A 26,887-nucleotide genomic window follows, 5' to 3' on the forward strand; every position below is an offset into this window, starting at 1 on the left:
GTTTGGGGATACTCAGTCTTCCTCAGAGAGCTGCCTTTTAAATCAAGGGAAGTACCAGGGAGCTTTTAGATACAAGTACCAGAATACCTGAGTAAAAGTGGCTTCAACGGCACCTGTGATTTTTCTCGAGTCCAGAGCTTGGCCACGACCATGTTGCTTCAGCAACTCAGCAGTGTCAGACTTTGATTCAGCTTCTCGTTGGTTTTCTTGGCCTTCCCCTTAGGATCACAAGATGACTGTAGCAGCCCTAAGTTTCAGGTCCCAAGCAAGGAGGTGTGGGGTTTCTTTTTGTGTAGCTCTTTTTATCATGGTGGGAGATCTTCCCCAGAAGCCCTTGAGAGACATCCTCTCAGAAGCCATTGACCCAGAACTGGGTCACACACAGCAGCCCTGAACCCATCACTGCAGAGGGGTGCAGAACTCCCTGTGGGACTCCGTGTGCCATAGCTGTCACCTGGACAGAATCTGAGTCTTACTGGCAGCAAGGAGGAAGGGGGAAAGCCTGTAGGCTAGACAGCCGTCGACATCTGCCAAAATGTCTACCTTAGAGTTAAAAGTTGGTGTCAGAACTAGACAGTAAAGCCGGGGTTCTTTGTGATGGGAGACCGTTTTAGGGGCAGGCTCAAAGGCCCCTTCACGTTAGTGCCTCTGCCTAAGCCTCGCATGCACGCTCGGAGAAACTGCCAGAGGAGAGATGCGATCAGCACGGTCTCCCGGATTGGGCCAGCCCTTTCCAGATAAATAGTTCCAATCTCAGTACAATACCCCAAAAGGAAAAAAGACGTTTGTGGTCTTTCTTTTTAAAAAGTAGGCAATGGCTGAGGTTATTTTTGTTAGCTAGACCTTAAGTAGAATTGGTGTTACATACTTTGAAGTGCGAGGAAGCGTTCACCTGCATATGGTTGAATAATGAAGGGCAGCAGATACTTTATTTGCAATTCTTACTACTAGCTAAGATAGGCTTTTAAATAAAGACTCCCTCTCTGGATTTGGGGCTTTTGACATGTAGATTGAAATTGTAGCTGCTTTCATAATGATTTTGAGAAAAACAGATCCATACCAGCACCCTGACTGGACCAAACTTACATGTATCCGGAATCAAATCTTATCCCCAAATGTCTGAGCCAAGTGTCTGTCAGCTGTGACCCTGACACCTACCCTGACCTGTGTGCCAGAATCATGTGAGAGATAAAAATAACTCTTCAGTTGCCTGTGGCAGCGTTTGAGAGAGAGCAAGGAGATGAAAGTTGGACTGTGGAAAACTGTGAAAAAGTAAAACTGTTCACTCTGTCTTGGAGGACTCTTGCCTGTGAGGAATCTTTCTCTTTATCAGCACTGTGGCTTGAAGGAACTGCAGCCGCCTTTCTTACTAGAGAGGTGCCTGCTCCCAAGAAAACTGCCAAGTCCCAATTTAAAAACTGGTAAACAGAGGAGTATTTCTTTGGTTTTTTTACCGTAGAGTTGTTGGTCCAATAGATCAAGTAGATCCCCTAAGTATTAGTATAAAACTTGAAAGAAGCACTGAGGGACAAATAAAACTTACTAGTTTTTACAACTTGAAGATTAATTAGAAGAGAAAATAAACGTCGCTGAAATTTCAGCGTACAGATGGCAGCATTGTTTGATTTACATGAGACATTGTAAGAATGCATCTGTTTCTTAGAGGAAGATGCTTTTATATTTTTCCCAGTTGCCTCTGATACAGAGTAGATCATAGATATATATGTTGCTGTTGAATGCAGAAATTATTATAATTAAACAAAAGTTTTAAATATATTGAGTTGTCATAAGATTAAGTTGGTTTATGCCTTTAAAATTTGGAGATCGTTTCCTTTTCTTAACATTTGATTTCTTTAAGAAAATTAAATAAACTGGACAGTAACTGCTAAAGAGAACTCTTTCTCCACTTTGCAGAAGAGAAATATGACTGAATGATGGCCTCTGTGAACCTCTAGGAATCTTTCCTTCTTCCCCGCTGGGCCCCCGCTCCCCCTAAGCCCAACAGCTTTACTCCCAGGCCCTGTCAGTGGAGACCTGTGGCAGGAACACAGGTGACACATCTCAGGAGTTGATCTGAGCCTTTTGGGGCTGTCTGGGATCCAGAGTACAGAGTTGGCTTTCCAGCCCGGACTGGCCTGCCAGCTCGTCCCACTTGTTCAGGCAGTTTCATTGTGTAATTCATGAGGTACAGTCGATCTAGTTTTAGCTGGCTGTGGAGTACAGTTATTTCTAAAATGTAGAAAAGCAATTTAAAGAAGAAAAGGTAGACATTTCCATTTAAGTAGACCAAAAGCCACGTGGGGAAAAGAATGGATGGGCAAAGAAACAGGCATGTTGGGAAGAGAAAGGAAAAGAATTCCTGGGCAGATCATTAGCAGAAATTAATTTCAAAATATAGCTCACCCAGGAGTCGAGGCCTTTAAATTGGCTTCTGTTGTTTCTATTATTAAATATCTGTTACGAACTTTTAGAGTGCTTATTTAAAATTTTTGTTTGTACAAACTTATTGGGCACCCACTGTGTTTAGAAAGTATTTTTGCCTTAATTTTTAATTTATCATACAAATAACATAGCAGTAGTAATAGAAAACAAGGTACTACATTCCCTAGGCATTTCCAGGGAAATCTTTCCCTCACCTCTCACCCACTTTGCTCCTAGCAGAGACAGATATAAAATATAAAAAGCAAAAGCTAAAAAGACATAGCCTGGCTTAAAAGCAAGGTGGATGCCTCCACAGATCAGAAGCAGCAGAATTGCAGAAGAGCGTGGGAAAGCTGCAGCCTGCCTGGTCGGGCGGCTGGTGGCTGGATCCCTTGGAGTAAGGGGGAGCCCAGGTGACCAGTGGAAAGGACACCAGCAGCTGAGACTTTAGAAAGATATGGGCCTACGAAGGGAGAGGACACAGATGCAGAGCATAAGAGAGAATGGAGCCAAGCCACCCTCTGATTCCATGGCTCTGTCTGTAGTGCTCCCCACATTACCTTGGAGCGGGAGCCCTGAGCTATCACTGTGAGACCTGGCTCTGTAGAGCCAGGTGAAAGCAGCCTCACAGCTGAGCCCTTCACCGACTGGAACAGGACTTGACTTCAGATGAAGTGAATTTTATAGCATGTCCTGACAAAGAACTGAAATATGTTCAGGATGTTCACAACTAAATAAAGGAATAACTTCTATTTTAAGAGAAGAAAATTTCATGAAAACAAAGGTGTACATGATGGAAACTGCTAGCTATGTAAAGAAATGAAAAATATCAAATAAAAAAAATGGACCAGAGATGGGATAACTCTAGCCCAGATACAATTGAAAAGAAAATTAGTAAATTGGAATAGACTGAAAAATTCACATATAACGCATCAGAATGTCATAGATCTAAAAAAATACCAAGGGGCCAACCACTGTAGGAAGTTGCCCCCCTTCCCATCACTCTCTGCCGATCTCATTGCTCTGTGCATTTCTGTCATAATTCTTGTCACCAGCAGAATTGCCAGGTTTATGTTTTTGTTGCTTTATATATTCCTGAGCTCTTACAGGGTCCAGAGCTTTGTGCTGGGCATACTGTGTACAGACAGCCAAGAACAAGTCAGATGAGGGTCTGGCCTGGCTCTCATGGACCTTGTGTTCTAGCCTATTCGTCAGTATACCTCTGTCATCTGCACTGTTATCTGGCTCATATTAGGCATTCGATGTGTTTGTTGAATGAATGAATAAATGAAGTAATTAATACCTCAAAACATCTTCCGTGTGGTCTTGGTTATCTTGCTCTGTTTGGCCAGCTTTGCAGTGGGGAGAGAGACGGGGAGGGGCTGAGAGGGATGCCCCTCCCTAGAGCGTACCCTGCTGCTGTCCGTCTGTGACAACACAGGAAACGCTGGCATGACTGCCACAGACCAGGAGTCCACCTGAGCTCTGTCCTCTTGGTTTTATTTCTATTTTACGAACTGCTCAAGAAGATTCAGAATGAGACCAGCAATATAAACAATATCAATGTGTTAATTTTCCTTTTTCACTTTTCAGGCTGGAGTAAAAGGGACATTGGGAAGATTAGTTGGAATTTTTGAGGTAAGTCTTTAAAAAATCTTTGGTGCAGTTGATATCATGTTTATAACCTCTTATGTATTCATCTTAGTCTATTTAGGCCGATATAACAAAATGTCATACACTGGGTGGCTTATAAACAATAGAAACTGATTTCTCACGCTTCTAGAGGCAAGGAGGTCCAAGAGCAAGGTGCCCGCAGATTCAGTATCTGGGGAGACCTGCTTCCTGGTTCGTAGAGAACTGTTCTCTCTCTGTTCGCATGCGGCAGAAGAGGGAAGGTTGCCCTCCAGGGTCTCTTCTGGAAGGGCACTAATCCCATTCATGAGGGTCTGCCCTCATGACCTAATCACCTCCCAAAGGCCCCACCTGCTGGTGTTATTACTGGGGTTAGAGTTTCAACATATGAGTTTGGGGGCAGGCCATAAACATTCAGTCCATTGCAGTCTTAATCTAGGGAAAATGCCACCTTTGTTTCACTGAGTTTCCAAAACAAAGCAGCACCAGCAGAGAATAGCATGCTTTCTTTTTTAATCCCATAGTCTCCTCCAAACAACTAGAATTATTTGTAAGTATTGTTTATCTCATCCTACTGCTCTTCCTCTCCTCCCTAGAGGTGGGGCGGGGGTTGTGTAGATAAGTGTAGAGAAGACAGAGGAAAAATAGAAGAAGAGTAGCTGTAGCAAAGGAAGGAGAAACAGGGAAATAGGCTGGGGTAGAGATTTGGAGGAAGGTGGAAGGAAGTGAGGAATCGGGGCATAGAGATGAGCAGGGTCAGGGAAAAGGGGAGGTGTGTGAGGTAGTCAGCTGCTTGCGCTGATGGGGCTCCCACCCATCCACAGTCTCTTCTCTTGCTGGTGTTCTAGCTAGTTAAATACTTGGTGCCATTTTCTCGAGAGGTCACGAACCTCCCTCTCAGTATGCCTGTGAAGTTGCACTTAGGGCAAGGGGAAGGAAAAAGAGAGTGAAAGCCCTGGCTTTAGAAGCCTAGCCAAAGAGTGCACCCTCAAGTTCAAGTGTGACGTGTTTTAAATAGGCCATTTGGCCCTATTCTGTGTATGATTTTAGGATGATAAGAGGTAAAAGGAATCCTGTGTCTGAGCTCTCTGGACATATACAGAAGAGTGTGTTTCATTTAAGTCCTCTCAGCTCTCTAAGGAAAACCTCTTCCTCTGTCCTCTCTTTGCCCTTCAGAACCAGGAGAGGAAGCACAGAACGTATGTCTACGTGCTCATTGTCACGGAAGTGCTGGAAGACTGGGAAGACTCGGTTAACATTGGTAAGTTGTGTCCAGATAGCCTCCCAGAGCTCCTCACAGCCAGCTCTTGCCACACCACAGGTCATTACCCAGAGCCAGAGGCAAGAGCCTGAGGAAGAGAAGAAATAATGGAAAGATATGTTTAATAAAACAAGCATGTTCATTTTTGAACTTGTGAAAGTTAGTATTTTGAAATGTTTAAAAGGGAGCTGAGGGGCCGGCCCCATGGCCAAGTGGTTAAGTGCACGCGCTCTGCTGTGGCAGCCCAGGGTTTCACTGGTTTGGATCCTGGGCGCGGACATGGCACCGCTTGTCAGGCCACGTTGAGGTGGCATCCCACATGCCACAACTAGAAGGACCCTCAGCTAAAATATATAACTATGTACTGGGGGATTTGGGGAGAAAAAGCAGAAAGGAGAAAAAAAAGAAGAGGAAGAAGATTGGCAACGGTTGTTAGCTCAGGTGCCAATCTTTAAAAAACAAAAAAGGAGCTGAAGATGGGTTTGTGGTCAACAAATAGAAACATGGCCTGCAAAAATGTTGTTTTTACAATCAAAGTGAGTCCTTCTCAGCAGATACTGAGCAAGGCCTCCACAGTGCCAGGCCCGCCGATCTTTATTTTGGTGGCAGTGTAGTTGGTTAGTAGGACTTCATAAGGTCCTGCCCAGCGAGGTGACAGCGTGTGTTTCCTTCTGAAGACCTTGATGTATACTCGGTCTCTGGGTCCAAATGGATGGCCCCGGGAACCCCAGGGAGAGAACAGGACCTTGGTTGTTCCCTGGGACACTTAGGTTGTTGGAGAAAACTGTTGGTTTGGTGGGGGAGGAGATGGAGGGAGGGGGAGTGGTCTCCAGTTTTATCCCTGTTTCCCTTCATGCACACCCAGCTTTCTCCTCAGGAACCTCTCAGATCGCTATTATGTATATGTCTTTTGAATTAAGGACTGAGGTAATTTAATGGTTGGTTCATAGTTTAATTTTTTACCTCTGAAGGAAGGTATATTCTATAAAAGTGTAATATTCATTTAATTTGTTATAAATTGGCAAACGGATAAAGTTGACCTGCCAAAACCTTTCCCTTTGTTGTTAGTATGTGCTTCGCCACCATGCGCCTCACACTGCTGATCTGAGTATTTCCATAGCCCTTCAAATTTGAATGGCTTTGTGTCTGGTGAGAATGCAACATGCTTAAGTAAATAGGTTCAGTGGGGTTTATTAAAAATAGGCTGCAGGGGGGCTGGCCCCGTGGCCGATAGGTTAAGTTCACGCGCTCCGCTGCAGGCGGCCCAGGGTTTCGTCGGTTCGAGTCCTGGGTGCGGACATGGCACCACTCATCAGGCCACGCTGAGGCGGCATCCCACATGCCACAACTAGAAGGACCCACAACTAAGAATATACAACTATGTACCAGGGGGCTTTGGGGAGAAGAAGGAAAAAAATTTTAAAAAAAATAGGCTCCTTGACAGCCAGTGCTGGGGCCTCAAGAGGAGACAGATGAGTGTGGCGTGGCCCTGTCCTCAGCACTATCGGGCGGGAGTCACACACTGTGATGTTAATTTTTAAGGTACCTTTGCTCTACTAATGTCCAAACAAGCCTTTCATCTTGTCCTCCCACTTCTGAGAATTGACCCGAATGAAATGGTCTAAAATATGGAGAATCAGCCTATGAGCCATCTTTCAGACGTACCCTTTTCAGATGAAAAAATTGGGTCTTAAATGTACAACTCCGTGAATGTTGAGTGATGTAAGGTGCATTGGTCTGATGGAATGTTCGACAGCTCTGAAACACACACTTAGGAAAACTCTATGTCATGGGAAAGTGCTTATGATACAGTGTTGGTGAGTGAAAAAAGCAGGGTGTAGAATTATATATACTCTAATTAGAGCTACATTAAAATAGGAGTTTGAAATGAAAACAAAAATGAGGTACTGGTTCTCACCTAAAGAATTGGCAGTGATAAAAGTCACGGTGCTGGCAGGGTGTGGTGACACTGACACTGCGACACAGGCAGGACTGGGGGTTGGCCTGGCCTTTCTGGAAAGCAGTGTGGCAACGTATACCACGAGCCCTTTAGAATTCAAATGTTTTATTCTTTTTTTTTTATTTTTATGTTTTTTTTCCTTTTTCTCCCCAAAGCCCCCCGGTACACAGTTGTATATTCTTCGTTGTGGGTCCTTCTAGTTGTGGTATGTGGGATGCTGCCTCAGCGTGGTTTGATGAGCAGTGCCATGTCCGCGCCCAGGATTCGAACCGACAAAACACTGGGCCACCTGCAGCAGAGCACGCGAACTTAACCACTCGGCCACAGGGCCAGCCCCTAATGTTTTATTCTTATAATCTCAGTTCTAGGGATCTTTCCCTGGGGATTAAAAAAACCAAAAACAAAAAAACAGAGATAAAGGGTTTTTTAAATTGTAGCATTATTTATAATAACTAAAATTTCACAGAGTATTGAGTGACAGGGAAATGGTTAAATGAATGACACTACCTCCATGCTAGATGTTATGATGTAATGCAGCCATTAAATGTCGTATTTTTTATAACAGAAGAATGCTTAACAGTGTGAAGTAAAAAAAGAAGCAATAACTGTAATAGTAATAATTTAAAAAGCAAACTTTTATAGCACATACTATGTGCCAGGTGTTGTTCTAATACATATTAATCTTCACACCAGACTTGTGAGTAGGCACTATTTATTTTCTCTGTTTTATAAATGAGGAAAGTAGGGCACAGAGAGGTTCAGTAACCTACCCAAAGCTGCACAGCTCATTAAAACTAGTGATGTAATTGGAGCCCAGCGTATTAGCTTCAGCATCCATATTCCTAACCACAACGCTGTCAGAGCCTCTCAGGATTTGGAGCACCTTAAAGCATGATCCCATTCATAGTTGTTCAAATACAGTGTCTTTTTCAAATATGATGAAAGAAAAGCAAATGCGCCAAGATGTTTAGGATGGTCATTTCTGTTTTATAAGATGATGGGTAATTATTGTATTCTTTATACTTTCCTCTGTTTTCCCAATTTTAAGCAGTGATCTTTTATTTTTTATAAGAGAAGAAGTAACACAGGATTTAAAAACATGTATTTGAAAAAAATTAAGCAAATAGACTGAAAAGATAATAATGATTGTGTTGAGATTATTTTTTCTTCCTCTTTTTAAAAAAATATTTTCTATTATGTAGACATACAACTCTTATAAAAATTCTTTTAAATAAATAAATGATTACAAGTCAGCTCTCCTGGTGACTCTGGGAGCTGGAGCTCATGTTGATTTCTGCAGGAGATGGGGGTGCTGGCCGGGCTTCAGGTGCTCGCTCAAGCCGAGGAAGGCCCGGAGCCCGGGGTGCAAGGGGATGCTGCTAGCAATGGTTCTCTCTTGACAGAGGCAGGTCTCACACAGTTATGATAAGCTCTTCGGTTTTCAGATTTCTTATCTATTTTCTGCATTAGGCATTTGTGTAGTATTTAAGCATATAAAGTGTGCTTGCATTACTCTTGTAAGAGAAGAAAATAAGGAAAAATATATTTATAACAGGTTGTTAAAATGTTGATAACCATTGCTTTCATGTTTTCTTGTACATTTTCTCGAAAGTTACAAGGTGAGAAGCCTTTCGTTGCTTCTCTTTGTCCTAATTTCTTTTCCTCTCTGCCTCCACAGGCAGGAAGAGGGAATGGTTTAAGATAGAAGACGCCATCCAGGTGCTGCGGTATCACAAACCCGTGCAGGCCTCGTATTTCGAAACGTTGAGGCAAGGCTACTCGGCCAACAACGGCACCCCGGTCGTGGCCCCCGCGTACGCGGTGTCTGCTCAGAGCTCCATGCCAGGCATCAGATGACTGCAGACGTCCTGTAAGAGACGGAGGTCGGAGACTGACTGAACGCAGACCCTCCCTCTCCCCTCGCTCTTCTCACCTCTCCTCACGGGCCTCCTCTTTCAGACAAGGCATGGCGGGTGGCAGAGAAAGGGTTACTGATAATGTTGCTGTTTGGTGTTACTGATGGGGCTTTTTCTTCTTTTTATTAAGGGGGTGGGGGTTGGGCTGTAATTTGTAAGACCTTCTGTGCATGATCTGTCCCTCCGTTTTCACATCCCTACAGTTCTCTAAAGAGATGCAAAGAGCCTTCCCTCTGCCTGGGATTCTGGAGTGTTCCTGTTTGTCTCATCCCAGCCCTGGCCAGTCATTTTTCTTTGATTTTTAATTTTTTTTTAATTAAAAGATACCAATATGAGATGAAACCTTTCAAGAATTTGTCCTACAATGTGCTGTTGAGTTCAGTAGGTTGGTCACTTCCGCTGCAGGATGCATTTATCTACACATTATATACTGGGCATATAATATGTAAATAAGTGACTTTTAGAAGAGGAATTTAACTTTTAATTTTTCAAGGTTTTGTTTTGTTGTTTAAATTTGGGGTGTTTCTGAAATGGAGAGCCTTGTAATTGCTTTTTGTTTGTGATGCTAGTGGCTAGGTAAGTGTCCCTGTCCCCTCTCTTCTCCCGAGTCATTAACTGTAGTTCTGTAGAGTACGGGAAGAGTCTAGCTGCCTTCACAGTGCTCCCAGGACTCATGGCCTTCCCTTGTCATGGCTGTGTTTCCATGCCAAGAAAGATACCTGTGTTCTTTTTTATTACCAAGCCAGGAACAAATGGCCGCAACTCAGATCCGGAGAAACAATGATAGAAATTGAATTCCTCCCTACATGTCGACAATAGGAGGTTGAACTGGATTCTTGGGATTGCTGTCTAAAAAACTGGAGCATCGAGCACTGTTTCTATCCTGCTGGTTTGGATTTTTTTCCATAATGCTATACTTAACGCCGACAGCAGCCTCTCTCCTTGTGCATACATGCCTTACACCGTGCTGAACTGGATATTGTCCTTGTGCTCTGAAGCATCCAATGTACTTGGCAAGTGCAGCTGTACAATCCTGTCCCCATGATGGGTAACCATGTGTAAGTTTCTGAAAAGTACACAGGAGGAAGATTCAGGTGGTTGCTTGTCTTTGTAACATTACAGCACTTGTAATTGCACCGTGGAGCATGCCCGGAAATATTAAATTTGTCTCCCACTGGGATGTGAAAGGTCCATCTTCTGCTGAGAAGTGGTGTGGGAGAAGGCGTAATATTTCCCAGAACAGCTACATAATGCAGCGGCTCCCTGCAAGCTGTGTTTTGGTTTTTGATAACAGGTTTCATGCTGGCTTCATTTACCAATTGTGTTGTTCAGTTTGGAAGTAAGCAGCAAAGGGTCTTGAGATCAAAGGATGGGACTGGGAGGGGGGACACTGATCAATCCCTGGCTTGGGACAGGAGTTTGTTGCTATGCTCTTAGTGGCATCTCCTTTGTCAAACCTAGCCAAGATGTGAAATTAGATTCGTAGTTCTCTTTATTTAAAAATTCTAATAAATATTCAAACTTTGAAAGCTTTTGCTCTTCCCTCCCACTACAAGAAATGTATGTATCTAGTGGGCCCGTAGGATTCAGTGTTCTGTGTCTTTAGGGACGTCAGTTGGTGAACCTTAAGTCTTGCTAGCTTCTCTTGGTTTGCATCCTCTCTCCCAGTCTTGAAATGCAGAACCAAAAAGCAGTGCTGGCAGTTTCCTTAGGATACCGTCCTACCTCTGGGAAAGGAATTCTTTCCCCAAGGAAGGGTCCCGATGGATGGAGACAGCACCATGGGACTTAAGCGTAAATGCCAACTCACTCTTCATATGTCCTACTTAACAATGAACATACTGCTGCTTGTCGCCTGATTTAGAGCATTTTAAGGTTCTGTCTGAATAAAAAAAGGAGAAAATAAAATAAATTCAACGAAGCACTGAGTGGAATCCTAAAAACATATTCTTCCAAATAAATTCTACTTTTATGATACAGGTTGAAAGTGCTTTGCAGGAAAGCAATCAGTACTCCTAAAAAAGGAACTTTAGTGTTAATGGTAATTTGTGCATTTTTTTAATGATCTGAAGATGTTTTTAGTGGGCTGGTGTAACAGTACACTACCCTGCAAAGTCCAGTTGGGATTGTTGTTGGCGTCTTTGGGTCAGGAAAGTGAACTGTGCCAAGAAGTCTTTTTCAGTGACATGAAGGGATCCTATTAATGTAGTTAACTGGAGAGCCCGTGCTGATGCTTTCCTCACTGATAAAAGGAGGCTTTGTCCAGCACCAGCATTGTTGAGACTGCTGCTGCTTTCTGTCGCACTGGGATTCTGATGAGCAAGACTGGTGTTTTTCCCTCCCTGGCACCATACGCACCACAGGCGTCCTGACTGATGTGTAGGCACAGCCCTTCTGTGATAGGTTACTTAGTTGCAGTTACTTTATATCTCCTCAGAGAAAGCAAGGAGAAGCAAAAGAAAGCACAAAAATCACCCTACTTGCAGCATATTGCATTGACACTGATTTGCCATGGATGCTGCAAGTACTCCCCGTTTTCAGGCTTCACAGAAACAGCTTCCTGGGGGTCAGGGCAGATAGAAAGTCTTGTGCTCACAGTGAATTTGCACATCCTAGATTCTGGTTATTACTGGAGCATCCATCGGAGTCTGCCATACTCAGGATAGAGAAAGACGGCAATGGATTTTTTAAATTAAAATTTGTTTTTAGTTTGCAAACTGAATTTTAAATTGTTGTTTAAATTGCAGCCGTTGGGCAAATACCAGTGAGGTTATGCCATCTTTTTGGACCAGAACTTTTTCTGTGTGTGTGTGTGTGCGTGTATGTATGTAAGACAGAGAGAGAAGGGCTACCAGGAGTCAGCCGTGTTAGATTTTTTGTATCCTTCCAGAACAGTGCAGCCCGTGCACAGGAGTCTTGGTTTTTCTCATAGCAAACATAACAGGATGGAAAAGTCAGTGAATTGACTGTGCTGTTTTTACAAGTGTCTGCTGCCGCATCTGCCCTGCATGGAGAGGGCTCCCTCGCTGCTGAGTCTGAGCTGGGGCCATCTGGAGGGATCAGAGAGTGGGAGTGTCACTCCCTCTGAGGTTTCAGAAGGCCTAGAGGTGGCTTTGCTGCAGGATTTCCGCCCTCTGCATTGCGTGGTGCAGCGCGTGGAACAGCGAGGCGCTTGAGGCCTTGCTTCTCGCAGCCTCTGGGGAGCAGGGTGGGTCACCGCCCTCTGGGAGTGTTTTGCAGCATTTTTGTAAACGTGTTGCCACATAGTCAAGTTCCTTCATGGTGAAGGAGTGTTTTCTGTGTTGATGTTAGGAGTCAGCCCATGTAAAGTCTCTTAGAATTGCTTAGAAGAAAAAAAGTCACCTTTTGTTTTTAGAAGAAAAAAAGTTCCCCTCAGAACCGCTCTTCTCCTTCTCCTCCCTCTGTCTCTTCTCCGGTGCGGTGCGCGCTGGAGGCTCCTTCTCAGCCTCTTTAATCAGAGGAGCCATCGGTCTTCTGCTGGACCTGGCTGTGCGTTTCACACGCTGTACTTTACATGTTTGTCATTTCCACGTGCTGTATTAATGCCTGTCTTGGTCTCTTTACTTGATCTTTTTAAAAAACAGCTTAGTCTGAGCCACATTTTTTTAGTTCATGAAAAGGATTTAATAACCACAATGTGATTTTTACCACAACTGTGTGATTTTTAATATTTCTGAAGTGTTCTCTAAGCCTCTCCTAGTTGAGAGTAGATTTAGAATTCGAAGAAATATCTGGAGAAATCTCCACAGGGGATGAAGTTTTGCTTTAAGAAAATGAGGATTAGCTATAATTGATAATATAGCTTCCTCCTGGTCCCATCTGCATTTCAGAAAATAATCCACATCTTTACAAAAAATAGGAGACATGCAGGACAGTTCACTCAAGCAGCACTGGGGAGAGGAGGTTCTTTAATGGTGATTAAACAATGCAAGTGGCTCTTCTAGTTCTTATTCTTGGAGACCCTAAAAGAGGTCAGGCTGGAGGCTGTGCAGTCCGCACTGCCCAGTTGAGGTGGCCGTCATTTCTTCTGAGCCCTGCTGGGGTGGAACCGCTTTCCCCAAGGCCGTGGGAGGCTTCCCATGAAGCTGTCGACGATAGTGGCTTCGACCTTGCTCCATCAGGACACCTGCCTCACTTGGAGGAGGTGGGAAAGCACGCTATAGCCTCTGCGCTCTGGGCTGAACCTTGCAGCCGGGGACCTCACTGTCCAGCAGAGCTGTGTTTTCCATGCCACTTTAAGTATCTCCTAAATCAGTGAGCCATTGGCGTTTCCAGGTAAATTGCAAATTGGGAGGCATTGTCTACAATCCATAAAAGATACTATTGTCCATGCATCAGGTTGACTTGAGGTCACCACAGGTCCTGGGAACCGAGAGATTTTAGGCAGACTCTCCTTTGGAGGCCAGCAGCCTTCCACTCCTGCCTCTCAAAGGGCAGCTTCACATTTTGAGCACATTTTTGCATTAGCTGCTAACGTTTCAGGGGTGTGAGAAGCCTAATCAGGACAACTGAGAAACTGATACCTCTCATCTTCAGGTTAATCAAGTAGTTTGTCCTCCTAGTCCCCCTAAAAATTAATAAATAAAAAGAGAAAGAATCCCATTTGGTGTTGCTTTGGACACGCTCCTTGAGCGGAGGCCAGCAGTCACATGATTTTGTGCGTCTCTGCAATATGCAGCTTTCTAAGGAAAAAAGGCATATCTCTCCCCTAAAGCGTTGTTTATAGTGATGATTTGGTAAGCTTGAGCTTGTCTTAGAAAATGAGACTATCCACCTGGCCAGGGGAGCTCGAAGGGAGCCGTGTTAACTCAGAATTCAGCATACCAGGAGGGACTCTGCTGAAGAAAAAAGTGCTTTTGGACTAAGAAGATTAACATCTAAAAGGTGGAGTCATTGCTTCTGTTCCCCTAGTAATCAGTTGTTTAATTAATTACTCTAGGTTTCTTGTGGTTTACATTCCTAATTCTTAGCCCCGAACAGGGGCAACTAGAACACCAAAAAAGGCATTTAAACCCTGGAGGCAGGCTTTAAAGTAGACAGAAACAGCAGCATTGTCATTTTCCAGGCTCATCACCATTTTGATGTGCTACCCAGCCTTCCACCCCCACTGCAACCAGGCCAGGTGTGAAGATTCTATTAGTCATTGGGTCAGGGAACAGAAATTCTGGTTCTGGAACAATTACCTACTATGTTGCTTCCCATTTGTGGATGTTATCTGTGGGTGTCCCTTCAGAGAACGTCTCAGGAGTACAGTAAATTGCTCATCTGGGCTTGAGGCATTTGGATCCAAACCTTAAGTCTTTGTAACTCATTAGGAAAAAAGCAAGATGCCCTACTCCTGCTGCTGGGCCTGGAGCGGGTGCTCCCCTCTCTGTAGTGTGGGTGCTGTGGCTCACCTTCAGGAGGGTGTTTTGCCGGTAAGATTGCCCCTAAATCCCTATGGGAAGCAGTCCTGACGACAGCCTGTCTTTCTGAGCGCGTTTGTGCCGAAATGCAAATGTGAACCTAAAGCAGCAGCAGATCCCTGGAGCCTGCTCCACTTCTTTATTGTCCCCTCGAAAAAGAAGCTGCTCAGGGTTAAACCTGGGTCTTTAACCTCTATTTGTTGTAGAGAAAATGTGTCACTGATAAATGATCTAAAGAAGACGTCTAGTTTTGATTACTCAATTCCGGCAGCATAAGAGATATGACTTACGCCAGGGAAGGTAGAAGCTGATTATTGAGACACCTGGGAGCCAGAAAGGATGGGTCTGCTCCACATGGAGCCTGCACAGGGAGCGGATCTGAAGTGGGGTCTTGGAGAGCTTCCAAAGTGTTAAAATGAGGGGAAGACTCAGAGTGCTTTTGCTCAGTGAGCAGGCAGCTTGGTTTCTCCCGAGAACATGAAGGGGTTCCGAAGGGAACAGCAGGCATCTGAGCCACAGCGCACAGACGCAGACTTGCCCCGTAGCCTCTTCCCACATGACTCTGAGCGTTTTTGCTCAGATTCCAAGGGGACTCTCCCCTCCAAAATCTAATATGCTTCAGGTGTTTTGTTTGGCCTCTGAGAACCTCACCCTTTCACTTCCACCTGGGGGTGGACAGAGCTGTGTTGCTCAGGGCGCAGATGCATGAGTGAGTCCAGGGCCCCGCAGCATAGTGTGGCATTTAGTAGAAAAATAATTGGTCCTCTCTGTTGTAAAAGAAATATAGTATATGGTGCAGTTTTGTAAATGTCAGGTCTGTTTTTATTATTTCATGGTCTGAAAACCTTCAAACTGGTTTATAATCAAAGAAAAGGTTGGTAGATAGAATAAGTAAAATTTCAGTTAGTGCGTCTGTCTGAAAAAGATAGCTAGCAGTTTGCCATGTGCTTAAGGAAGTCAGGAGCATTTGAGGATGTTGGGAGCTGTTGTGAAAGTGAAGCAAGTGTCTCTGGCTTGCTCAAGTCTTTCAGAGAAAGGAAGTGGAAGTCCATCCGTAGCATCTTCATATGTGCTCTGGCCAGGCCATCCTGTATTTCAAGGACCCTGTCTCCTCTCCCAGCCAGTGACCTTGGTAGGGGATGGGCTCTGTGGAGGTAGTGAGGCCCCAGCTCAGTCTGCTCACCTGCAAGATATGGTCTCCAAACAGCGTAAGGTTTATTTACAGGGCTTCTTCATATGATCACCTCCACTCTACTCATTCACCATCATCAACAGCAGGTTAAAATCCCGGCTACGATTCCAGTTGTGAAGCAGATAAACTAGATGTGCCTCCTCCCCATCGCAAGTGTGTCGCCCAGATGCAGTCTCCCTTTGGCCAAGTTCAACAGGGAATTCCAGGGAACCCCCTGGATTGAGGCAAAGTGGCCAAGATGCATTCAGTTTAACTTTTTCCAAAGGACAGAAGTCTTTATCCCTCCCCCCTAGTGCTCATACATTTTAGCTGAGGGTGAAATGGCCAAGTCTAGTAATGTCTCCAGAACTGAGATGGAGCCAGGGACCCACGCGCCCAGGACCAGTCCCCTGGGGATCACATAGGCTCAAAGGATGTTCTGTTCCCCCCCCCCCCAGAACTCTGCTGCTGTCCCTTTCCATTAGGACCACTCAGAAAAACAAACAACTTAGTCTTCCCATCATTAGGTCACCTAGTGCCTTGGTGACCGTTCTACAGAGTGAGGGCTTATGTGTCACCTCTTTAGGCAGTGCGCTTCATATTTGTAGGAAGGGTAGAAAGTAGAACAACCAACGGGCTGAGTACTCACATCCTTGGAGAGCTTGGCCAGCTGAAGGAGCTCAATAAAACTGGGGGATCCAAGGAGTGGCGCTTGTATGGGAGAAGGGATTGTTTATGTCCTTTCACTTCTTGGGACCTGGTGCTGGGTTATGAAATGGGTTTGGAGTACTAGCACCCTTTCCCTCAATCCTGTGCTCCAGGACTTAGGAGCTTCCAACCCATCCGTGCATGGTCTTGTTTTCCATTTTTTGTTTCCAAAGCAGCCTTGCTTGATATTGCATGGAAAATCAAGTTTTCCTTCCTGCCCACTTGGAGCCACCTGCCCACGTCTAGGCCTGGCCTCTTCCCCACTGTCTTCATAGCTCTCATAAGGAAGACTTCAAAGTGCTCTTAGGAGCTGAGGGGAATAGAATTTGGTCCAGAGAAGGCGGGAGGAAACTGAGTTTTCCTGTTTTTTCTCAAGGAGGATGTTCTTGGGCTTCCTTCACGCTTCTCTTTCCCACGGGTACAGTCGAGTTGTGGAAGAGGGCTGAAAAGAAGGGGGAACCAGGTCCAGCCCCAGATTCGAGTATGAGGCACATGCACAACAGATGTAAGTCCCACATCCCCCGTTTCGTAGCAGGCCAACCACACATAATCATTCCCCTTCTTTACTAAAGTGTCCCCTTATGTGGTGCCAGCAACAGAGGACAGACAAACTCCTTCCCTGTAGTCTAGATGGAGCTTTGGTACTACCCCTAAAATTCCCCACCCCCGTACCCCACTCCTTTTTGTGAAAGAACAAATGCTTCAACCTGTGAGCGTGCTGTCCCTTTCTCTGTGTTAATCAGCTTCCTTCCATGTGAGCTGTGTGGGAGGGAAAGGCATTGGAATTGTAGGTTGTAATCTTGTGCCAACCAATAAAAACCAGTATTTCACACACATCCCTGCTTAGTGTCTGGTCTCTTCTTTCTAGAGGTTTTCTTTGAGTCTTTCACATCAGTCTTCTTTTGACCTTACCCCCACTCTGCTGGGTTCTTGGGAGTTGCCCCAGAAGTCACAGGTGGCCCCATGGAATATTTGCTGTTCTGGGAATTCAAATGAGGAATGAAGTGGGGAGGCCCGTGGCAGGCAGCGAGAATGAGCGTGTTTTTCCCTCTTGCCAGCACTTGAGCCGTATCAAGACAGCAGGGAAGCACAGCAAGAAGTTGCTTTCCTGCAGGGGAGCAGGAGTCAGAAAGGGCTGGAGCCACTTTCTGAAGACATGTAGGTGCAGGACTCGGAGGCAGAGTGTCATCAGTGAGAGAGCCACCTTAAGTGAGCTGTGTACCCCAAGCCTGAAGATGAAGAGCATTTGACCTGTAATGAAAAATAAAGCATATAGAGGCCCAATTATGCAAGACCACAAAAGCCAGGCCAAGGAGTTTGGCTTCATCCCTGTGAAGCATTCTGGAACAGTGCAGTTGTGTAACATCAGCTGTGTTCGAGGAGGAGGCAGCAGGGAGGTTGGAGAGAAGTGGTCTGGAAGCTTGTGATACTGTATGTGAAGCCATACAGACCCAGGGAGTGGACCTGGGGATGAAGAGAGGGATATAGAAGCGAGAATAAACAGCATATCACGATCACATAAACGTGTCCCTCCCTTGAGTCAGTCCGGCCTCTCCGGGACTCTGGTGGCATCACCACTGGCCAAGTTCTGTGGTCAGTGTACCCAGGGAGTCACTACCAGGATGAAACTCGCACAGACCTAACTCACAAGAGACTGAGACGTATGTGCCTGGATGACAGTTGGCTCGTCTATATAATGATAGTCAAACCAAGTTACCTGGTTAATGCACCATCTGTCAGTGTAGATAGCCAAAAATAGGCAGAAAGTTGGTTACTGAACAATAATAGCCTGATGACTTCATTCCCACAGGGCACATGCCCTATCAGCTGATCAAAGCAACCTTTCTCCCTAAAATTGTGATTCTGCAGGCCTCCTTTGTCCATTTTATGATGATCACCCCTCCTTTCCCTATCAAAGGATCCTTCCTTTTGCCAGATGTAGTGTGCTGTGCGTAATGAGGCTATGAGCTTATGAATGCTGATGCAAATGATATAGTCTGGAAACCACCAAATGGCTGCCTCTAATTGGGATCGGGGGTTCCAGAACTCCCCACTCACCATGTCAGATTGTGGTGGGCCATTCCACAGGGGGCCCGTCACCATCACATTTACTGTGTGTTGATCTTTATTCTCAGAGGGTAGATGCAAACTCTGGTATTATCTTGCTGCAGCCCAGTGTCCCAATAGCCTGCAGGATTTGTGGCAAGAGAGAGAAATCTGAAGAGGCGCCCCACCCTTTGAGCACAGGTGATGAGGGGAAATTAGCCCAAAGGACGTCAGTGTAGCTCTGACATTGCTGAAACCAGCACCGGGGACAATGTGCATGGCACTTCCTTTGCCCTTTGTTACACTGGGTGGCAGCTCTGACCATCCAAGCCAGATTGAGTTGGCAGAGTTCCTGCTCATCCCCCAGTCAGGCTGGCTTCCATCCTCTCCGGAGACCTGATAATCATGCCCAGAAAACCTGGTGTTATAAACCATGGACTTGTTTGCTTTCTGGTTTCACGTCTGGACACATTTGGGGTGTGGAAGGTTTATTTTATCTCCTTGGTCTTGTGATACCCAGCTAACATCTCAGAATCTGAGGATGAAGCCATGAGGCTCCATGTTCTGTGTCCTGAATACCAGCAACATGCTAAACCCAGGACATGCAGTCCTCACAAAGGCGTCTGCTTGGGTGACAGATGGCATGAAACGGGAGAGATGACAGCTTGGGAGGTAAGCCATTGGGGGGTGGCATGAGAGGGGACGATGTTGGAGACACCTTGGGCAGGAGGACCATGGAAAGGTGGGATGGAGTGAAGGATTCAGTCATTCGTCGCAAGGCTGCCTACTACAAGAGAAGGTGTGAGCGCTGGAATTAGACCGGCGTTCAGGTCTCAGCTCAGCTGTTGGCGAGCTCCGTGATCTAGGAGAAGTTACCATCCGTGTTCCCTCCTGTTCAGTGAGGAAGAAGTCGACTTTGTGGAGTGGTTGTGAGCGTTAAATAGGTGAAGGAGTGTATGCAATGCCAAAGTTGGTGTGTGGTCATTAAATGGTGACTATGAGTGACACCTGTTTGGGAAATGCCAAGAGCTGTGCTAAATTCACTAAATAAGACAAATAAGTCACGGCAGATACAAATAATCACAATGCAAAGTGACAAATGGAATAAAAGAAGGCCGAGGGAGTGACAAACTCCTTCCCAGAGGAGCCATCATCTGAGAGGATTCATGAGGAGGAAGGAATTCTCGGCCAAGGGGACAGCATGTGCAAGGCAGGGCGCTGTGCTCCGGTAACAGCGAGTTTACTGGGGCTGGAACGTGATAGTGATGGTGAGCAGGGAGGAGGGAGAAGCAGGAGGTGCCACGGGAAAGGTCAGCTGGGGTCAGGTGGCTTGGCAGGCTGTTCGAACTTTACTCTGCATGACTGGGAAGCCGACAAAGATTTTAAAACAGAGCAATGACTGCATCAGGTTGGGCATTTGGGGAAGATGATACTACTATCTACTGACTGCCCCTCGTGTTCGAGGCCTTAACTCCGGACAGAGTGTTCATTGCTTACATTTAATCTTTGCAGTCCTGTGACGCATAGGACCTGTGATCATCACCATTGTATGGTGAAAGAACTGGAGGCTTAAGGAAACAAGCTACTTTTTAAAGGAACTGGACAAACTAATTCTAAAAATCATAGGCTAAAGTGCCAAAGATGTCTAAGGCTATTTTGAAAAACACAGGACTACGAGGGAAGTCCTGTGTTCTATCAGTATCAAGCCTTACCATAAAGATGTAGTAACTAAAACAATGTAATAAATGAGAACAGATAGATAGAAATAAATTAGGAAATTGAATAGAACAGGGGACCAAGAAGTAGACCTATGGTATGTGGGAATATGGTAAGAGCCAGAGGAAATGTGCACCTGAATGGAGAAAGGGTGGGGTAAATAGCATTGGGACAATTGACTAGCCAAATGGAAAGGGATAAAATTAGATCCCTACCTCACACCATACATGAAAATAAATTCACAAATGTGCAAAATGAGTCACAAAACTTTTAGAAGAAAATACAGAAGATAAGTAATATCTCCAAGGTTACACGGGTAATAAATGGAAGAACTGTAGGCAAACCTGAGGGGTCTGATGCCAGAACCTGCCCTCTCACCTGCTTGGTACTTCTCTCTCCTGGTCACTTTAGAGGGTAAGATGGACCCCACAAAGCAGAAACTGAAGACAGGGAGGTGGTGAATGGAGGCTGGATTTGCATCTGCTCCCCAAACACCTCATAAGAAGGGTTGCAGGGGAGGCAGAGGAAGTGACTTCCTTTTCACCAGTGTTCTAGTTCGGAACCCTAAGCGAAGAATACAAATCTCTAGCCGTACTGTAAATAGCCAGCTCCTCTGTCCATGTTAACATGAAAATATCTTTTTAAAAATGCTTATCCTGCTCTGGCCACCAAACTCAGCCAGCCAGTGCCAGGTCTAACCTCGTGCCCATCACTTCATCACACACTTGTTCGCCATTATGTACTCAATCTTTCTTGACCTGATATCTTTGCCCTGCAGTCTTTCTACAGAATCCCAACCCTGAATTCGTCCATCCATTCCTATCCTCTCCTATACAAGAGCTGAGCCCGCCCAGAGAACACCATGTACTTACCGTGGGGTTGCCACAGGTTCATGCCTTCCCTTCACTGAGCCTCCAGTGCCCCCATCAATGGCTGGGGACTGCCACCTTGACAAGTGCAAAGGCACTTGTCTTCTCATCTGACTTCACTGACCCCCGTCCCCCACGGTGTCCCTGGCAACACTTCTGGTTCTCCACCTACCCATAGCTTTCAGAGTAAAGTTCCAGCTCCTTAGATTAGTACCCATTATCTTTTGTGAGTTGGCCCCTGCGCACTTCTGCAGACTCATTTTTTGCCGCCTGCCTTGCCCTTCTTTTCCCCTCGCCCCAGAGAACTTTTTGCAGTTCTCCGGATGCGTCACACGCCATCGCACTGCTTCACAATTCACATGTGCTGCTGCGCCCTCCTTTTGGGAAAGAGAGAGGTCCTCTCCCCTAGGCAGGGCTCTGTTACTGCTGTACATGCCCCAGTATCTCTGTTCTTGGTATCCAGCTAAGTGGTTCAGAGCAGTTACCTAGGAAATGGAGGTTGGAGGAAACAAAGAGCCAAATGGCATTTTGGGAATATCCACAGCACAAGACATGTATGCCCAGTGTCCTGTCCTCTTCAACCCCCCCCGCCCCCCCCACACACACCCCTTCACTTTCCCCCAAACCTGGAAACAAATGCAGAACCGTCCTCAGGGATCTGGGGAGGGAGAAGCTTGGAGTAGGAGGGACAGGGGAGCGCCATAGTAGAGTCTCTTCCCTTTGGGGTGAGGGTAATGTGCAGCCAGCACGGCAGTGACCAATCAGAAGAAACCCGACAGAAGCCTCTCCTCTGAGGCCCCTGCCCTGGCCTTTTCTTCCTGCCTCGAGTCTGGGGGTTACAGGGGAAGATGTTTTTTCAGGAAGAGGAAACCCCTAGTTCCTGCTACTCCCCTTATCTTTCGGCCCAGAATCCTGTGAGCCTTCCCAGGCCTAGAGCAGGAGCTGCTGGCAGGCTGGTCACTTCCTGCGGGCAAGGGAAGATTGGGGCTGAGACTGCAGAAGGAAGGGGCAGTCCTGAGATTTGCAGTTTCAGGGTGGAGTCGAGGGGAATTGGTTCTACCGGGGGGTACGTGATGTGAGAGATTGGAGCGGACCAGTGATAACAGGTCATATTTAACTGGTGCTTTCCACTTTACAAAATACTCTCCCATCAGTTGACATAATTCCTTGAACACCACTGCCTGTACAGGGCCAGAGGGCAGGCCCCTGACCTTCACATTTACCCTGAGCGGCAGGTACTTTGATCCCCACCTCGTTGTGGAGGGAGCTGAAGCCTGGAGGAGACTGCAGGACAACAGAAAAACGGGCTGGGTGTGGAACAGGTTCGGAGGGTGAGGGACAGCTAGAGGGAAGCAAATCCCTTGCCAGGCAGGCCTCTGGTGCTGTCGGGGGCTGGCCAGTCAGGAGTTCCCTCTGACCACCCCTTCCCTCTGATGCGTCTTCAGGACCCTCCTCACTTATTCCCTCTGGATATGCAGGCCCAGCATGGCGCCCGCACCTGCCAGCATGGCCCTGCCTGGCTTTGGAAGGAGGGTGAACCTCCTGTTAGTTATAGAGAAATCACCTGTGTGGAGGGGGACCCCTGCAGTTAGGGGGCCTGGGGTGGGAGCACCAGAGAGGAACCTGGGCACCATCACGGCAGGCGCAGGGCTGGCGGAGGCAGGGACGGGGAGGGGCCCTGCTGCTGGAATCCTTGATGGCCCTGGGCTCCATGGCCCACCTCTTCAGACCGCCAGTGATGTCACAACAGCAGGGGTGGGGACTGTGGGGTCCCCCACTGCCTCAACCCGGCTGACCTTTATCCCAGTTTGGCCTGGGGGCCAAGGCAGACCCGGCTCCACTGGCCAGTATCTCCTTAAAAGCTTCCCCTGGACTCCTCCCTCCTGGACTGGCCCCCTGCGCTGCTCTCCTGAAAGGGAACAGTGGGCTTCTGGAGGAGTGAGAAGGACCGCTGGAGTCAAGGCTGGAGGCGGGAAGACGGGCTGCGTGCAGAATGCCAAGGAACTTCAGAAAACACGTGAGCCTGTGGAAGGAAAAACCTGCAAGGAAGCACCCTCTGAAGCTGGGCTTATGAGTAATTTAATTTTCTTCTTTGTCATTTTGTATATTTTCCAACTTTTGATAGTAATTTGTTTTTGCAATCAGAAATAGTCCCTTTATTATGGATCTAATATTTATCCCATATATGTTGTTTCTTTCAGTCAACAATCATCTTATTTATGAGGTGGATATTATTAGTTACATTGTGGAGTTCGGGACTCTGAGATGCCACCATGTTGGGTGACTTACTTGAAGCCACAAGAGTAGTGAGTAGTGGGGTCAGGGCACTTTGGGGCAGCCTGGCAAGGGTGAGCCCGGGCAACATGATGGTGGCCAGGAAGATTCTGCTGCAGTCTTGGATCCTCTTTCTTAGTGTGTCACCCCTTCCCAATCCCTGGGCATTGGCCCATTGACTCACCTGTCATTAACTCCATTAACTCATTTATAAAATAAATATGCACTAAGCACCCCCTAGGTGCTCCATTATTATTTTTTTAAAATTTAATTTGCTCCATTATTTTTTTAAGGCATTCTTTATTCACCACATTTTTTAAAACAGCTTTATTGAGATATAATTGACATACAATAAGCTGCACATATTTAAAGTGTACAGTTCGACAAGCCTTGACATACGTGTTCATGTGAAACTGTCACAACCTGGGTAATGGACCTATCCATCACCCCCGAAAGGTTTTTTGTGCTTCTTTGGGATCGCTCTCTCCTGACCCTCACACCTCCATCCCCAAGCAAACACCAGTCTACTTTCTGTTACTATAGGTTCGTTGCATTTTCTAGAGCTTTGTATAAATAGAATCATACATCATAAATTTTATATATGTTGCAAGGTATGGATTCAAGTTGATAATTTTTGCATGTAGACGTCCAGTTGTTCCAGCACCATTTGCTGAAAAGCCTATCCTTCTAGTTTTAGTTTGCTGAGTTGTTTTTATCATGAAAGAGTGTTGAATTTTTGTCAGGTGTTTTTCTGCATCTATTGAAATGACTGTGTGGTTGTTTTCCTTTGTCCTATTGATGTGGTATATGACATTGATTTTCCTATGTTGGAACGCCCTTGCATTCCTAGGATAAATCCCATTTGGTCCTGGTGCATAATCCTTTTTGATGTGCGATTGGATTTGGTTTCCTAGTATTTTATTGAGGATTTTTGTATCTGTATTCATAAGGAATATTAGTTTTCTTACAGAATCTTTCTCTGGCATGTTAGAAAGTGTTCCCTTCCTCTTCTGTTTTTTGGAATAGTTGGAATAGGATTGATGTTAATTCTTCAAATATTTGGTAGAACTGGCTGGTGAAGCCATCTAGTCCTGGAGTTTTCTTTGTTGGGAGGTTTTAAAAAAAACTTTTGATTTATTTACTTTTTATTGAGGTTATCATAGTTTACAACATTGTGAAATTTCAGTTGTACATTATTTTTGTCAGTCTCCATATAGCTGCGCCCCTTCACCCTTTGTGCCCACCCCCACCCCCCTTCCTCTGGTAACCACTGAACAGTTCTCTTTGTCCATGTGTTAGTTTATCTTCCACATATGAGTGAAATCCTAGTATTTGTCTTTCTCTGTCTGGCTTATTTCGCTTAACATAATATCCTCACGGTCCATCCATGTTGTTGTGAATGGGACGATTTTGTCATTTTTTATGGCTGAGTAGTATTCCCTTGTATATATACACCACATCTTCTTTATCCAATCATCATTTGATGGGCATTTACTTGCTTTCTTGGGAGGTTTTTGTTTACTGATTCAATCTCCTTACTTATTATAGGTCTGTTGAGAGTTTCTATTTCTTCTTAAGCCCATTTTGATAATTGGTGTTTTTTTAGGAATTTGTCTGTTTCATCCAGATTATCTTGTTGGCATACAATTGTTCATAGCATTCTTTTATAATCTTTTTAATTTCCATTAAGTCAGGAGTAATGTTTCTACTTTCATTTCTGATTTTAGTTATTTGCCTCTTTAATTTTTTTAGTCAATCTAACTAAAGTTTTGTCAATTTTGTTCTTTTCAAAGAACCAACTTTTGGTTTCGTTGATTTTTACTGTTCTGTTTTGTTTTTTAATTCTCTATTTCATTTACCTGTGCCCTAATCTTTATTATGTCCTGCCTTTCTGCTGGCTTTAGGTATAGTTTGCTCTTCTTCTTCTAGTTCCTTAAGGTGTAAAGTTAGGTTGTTGATTTGAGATCTTCTATTTTCATGTAGGCATTTACAGTTATAAATTTCATTCTGAGTACTGCTTTTACTACATCCCTTAAATTTTGGTATGTGTTCCTTTGTCTCAGTATTTTCTGGGGCCGGCCCGGTGGCACAGCGGTTAAGTGCACATGTTCTGCATCAGCAGCCTGGGGTTCCCAGTTCAGATCCCGGATGCGGACATGGCACCACTTGGCAAGCCGTGCTGTGGCAGGCGTCCCACATATAAAGTAGAGGATGATGGGCACAGATGTTAGCTCAGGGCCAGTCTTCCTCAGCAGAAAGAGGAGGATTGGCAGCAGATGTTAGCTCAGGGCTAATCTTCCTCAAAAAAAAAAAAAATATATATATATATTTTCTAATTTCCCTAGTGGTTTCTTCTTTGACCCATTGGTTTTTTAGAGTGTTAATTACTTTCTGCATATTTGCTAATTTTCCAGTTTTCTTTCTGTTATTGATTTCTAGCTTTGTTCCATGTGGTCAGAGAAGATACTTTGTATGATTTCAATCCTTTTTAAATTTAAATTTATGGAGAATTCTTTTATGACCTAACATCTATATTAATAAGAGACATTGACCTGTAATTCTCTTTTCTTTTGTGTCTTTGTCTGGCTTTGGTATCAGGGCAATACTGAGCTGGGATGAGTTCGGAAGTGTTCCTTCCTCTTCAATTTTTTGGAATGGTGTGAGGAGGACTTGTGTTAATTCTCCTTTAGATGTTTCATAGAATTCACCAGTGAAGCCATCTGTTCCTGGGCTTTTCTTTGTTGAGAGGTTTTTTAATTTATTAAGATTTCTTTTGTGGCTAGCATATGGTCTGTCCTGGGGAATGTTCCCTGTGTACTTAGGAACAATGTCTATTCTGTCGTTGGGAGGAGCGTTCTGTGTGTCTGTTGGGTCTAGTTCGTTTATAGTGTTTTCAAGTACTCTTCTTTCCTTATCGATCTTCTGTGTAGGGTGTTCTGTCCATTACTGAAAGTGGCGTATTGCAGTCTCCAGCTATTCCTGTAGAACTGTGTGTTTCTCCCTTCAGTTCTGTCAGCGTCTGCTTCACATGTTTTGGTACTCTGTTGGTGCATATATAATTGTTATAGCTTCTTCATGAATCGACCCTTTTATCAATATAAAATGTCCTTCTTTATCTCTTATAACAGTTTTTTACTTAAAATCTAGTTTGTCTGATATTAGTATAGCCACGCGAGCTCTCTTTTAGTTACTTTTTGTGTGGAATATCTTTTTCCATCCTTTCACTTTCAACTTACTTGTGTCTTTGGGTCTAAAATGGGTATATTGCAAGCAGCATATATTTGGATTTTTTCTCACATTTTTAACCATTTTTAAGTGTACAGTTCAATGGCATTAACTACACTGTTGTCCAGCCATCACCACCATCCATCTCCAGAACCTTTTTCATTTTCCCAAACTGAAACTCCATACCCATTAAACAGTAACCCCTCACTTCTCCCCATGCCTTGGCAACTACCATCCTACTTTCTGTCTCTGTGGATGTCAC

The 26,887-nt window shown here is 45.1% G+C and overlaps 1 protein-coding gene across 2 annotated transcripts in view; it reads left to right on the plus strand.

The window, feature by feature from the left end:
• The window catches only part of NUDT3 (nudix hydrolase 3), a 112,765-nt gene extending 95,434 nt beyond the window's left edge, over positions 1-17,331 (plus strand). Inside the window, exons 3-6 of one of the 2 annotated variants that reach the window (XM_044776479.2) lie at positions 4,015-4,059; positions 5,230-5,314; positions 8,953-9,157; positions 9,394-17,331. In XM_044776479.2, coding sequence (XP_044632414.1) covers positions 4,015-4,059; positions 5,230-5,314; positions 8,953-9,131 — 309 coding nt within the window. In that variant the 3' untranslated portion in view covers positions 9,132-9,157; positions 9,394-17,331. The remainder of the gene's footprint in view (positions 1-4,014; positions 4,060-5,229; positions 5,315-8,952; positions 9,158-9,393) is intronic. The other variant, XM_044776480.2, reaches the window with a different exon arrangement.
• Positions 17,332-26,887: the final 9,556 nt, after the last annotated feature.

The sequence above is a fragment of the Equus asinus genome, chromosome 8 (genome assembly GCF_041296235.1).
Source record: "Equus asinus isolate D_3611 breed Donkey chromosome 8, EquAss-T2T_v2, whole genome shotgun sequence".
NCBI lineage: Eukaryota > Metazoa > Chordata > Mammalia > Perissodactyla > Equidae > Equus > Equus asinus.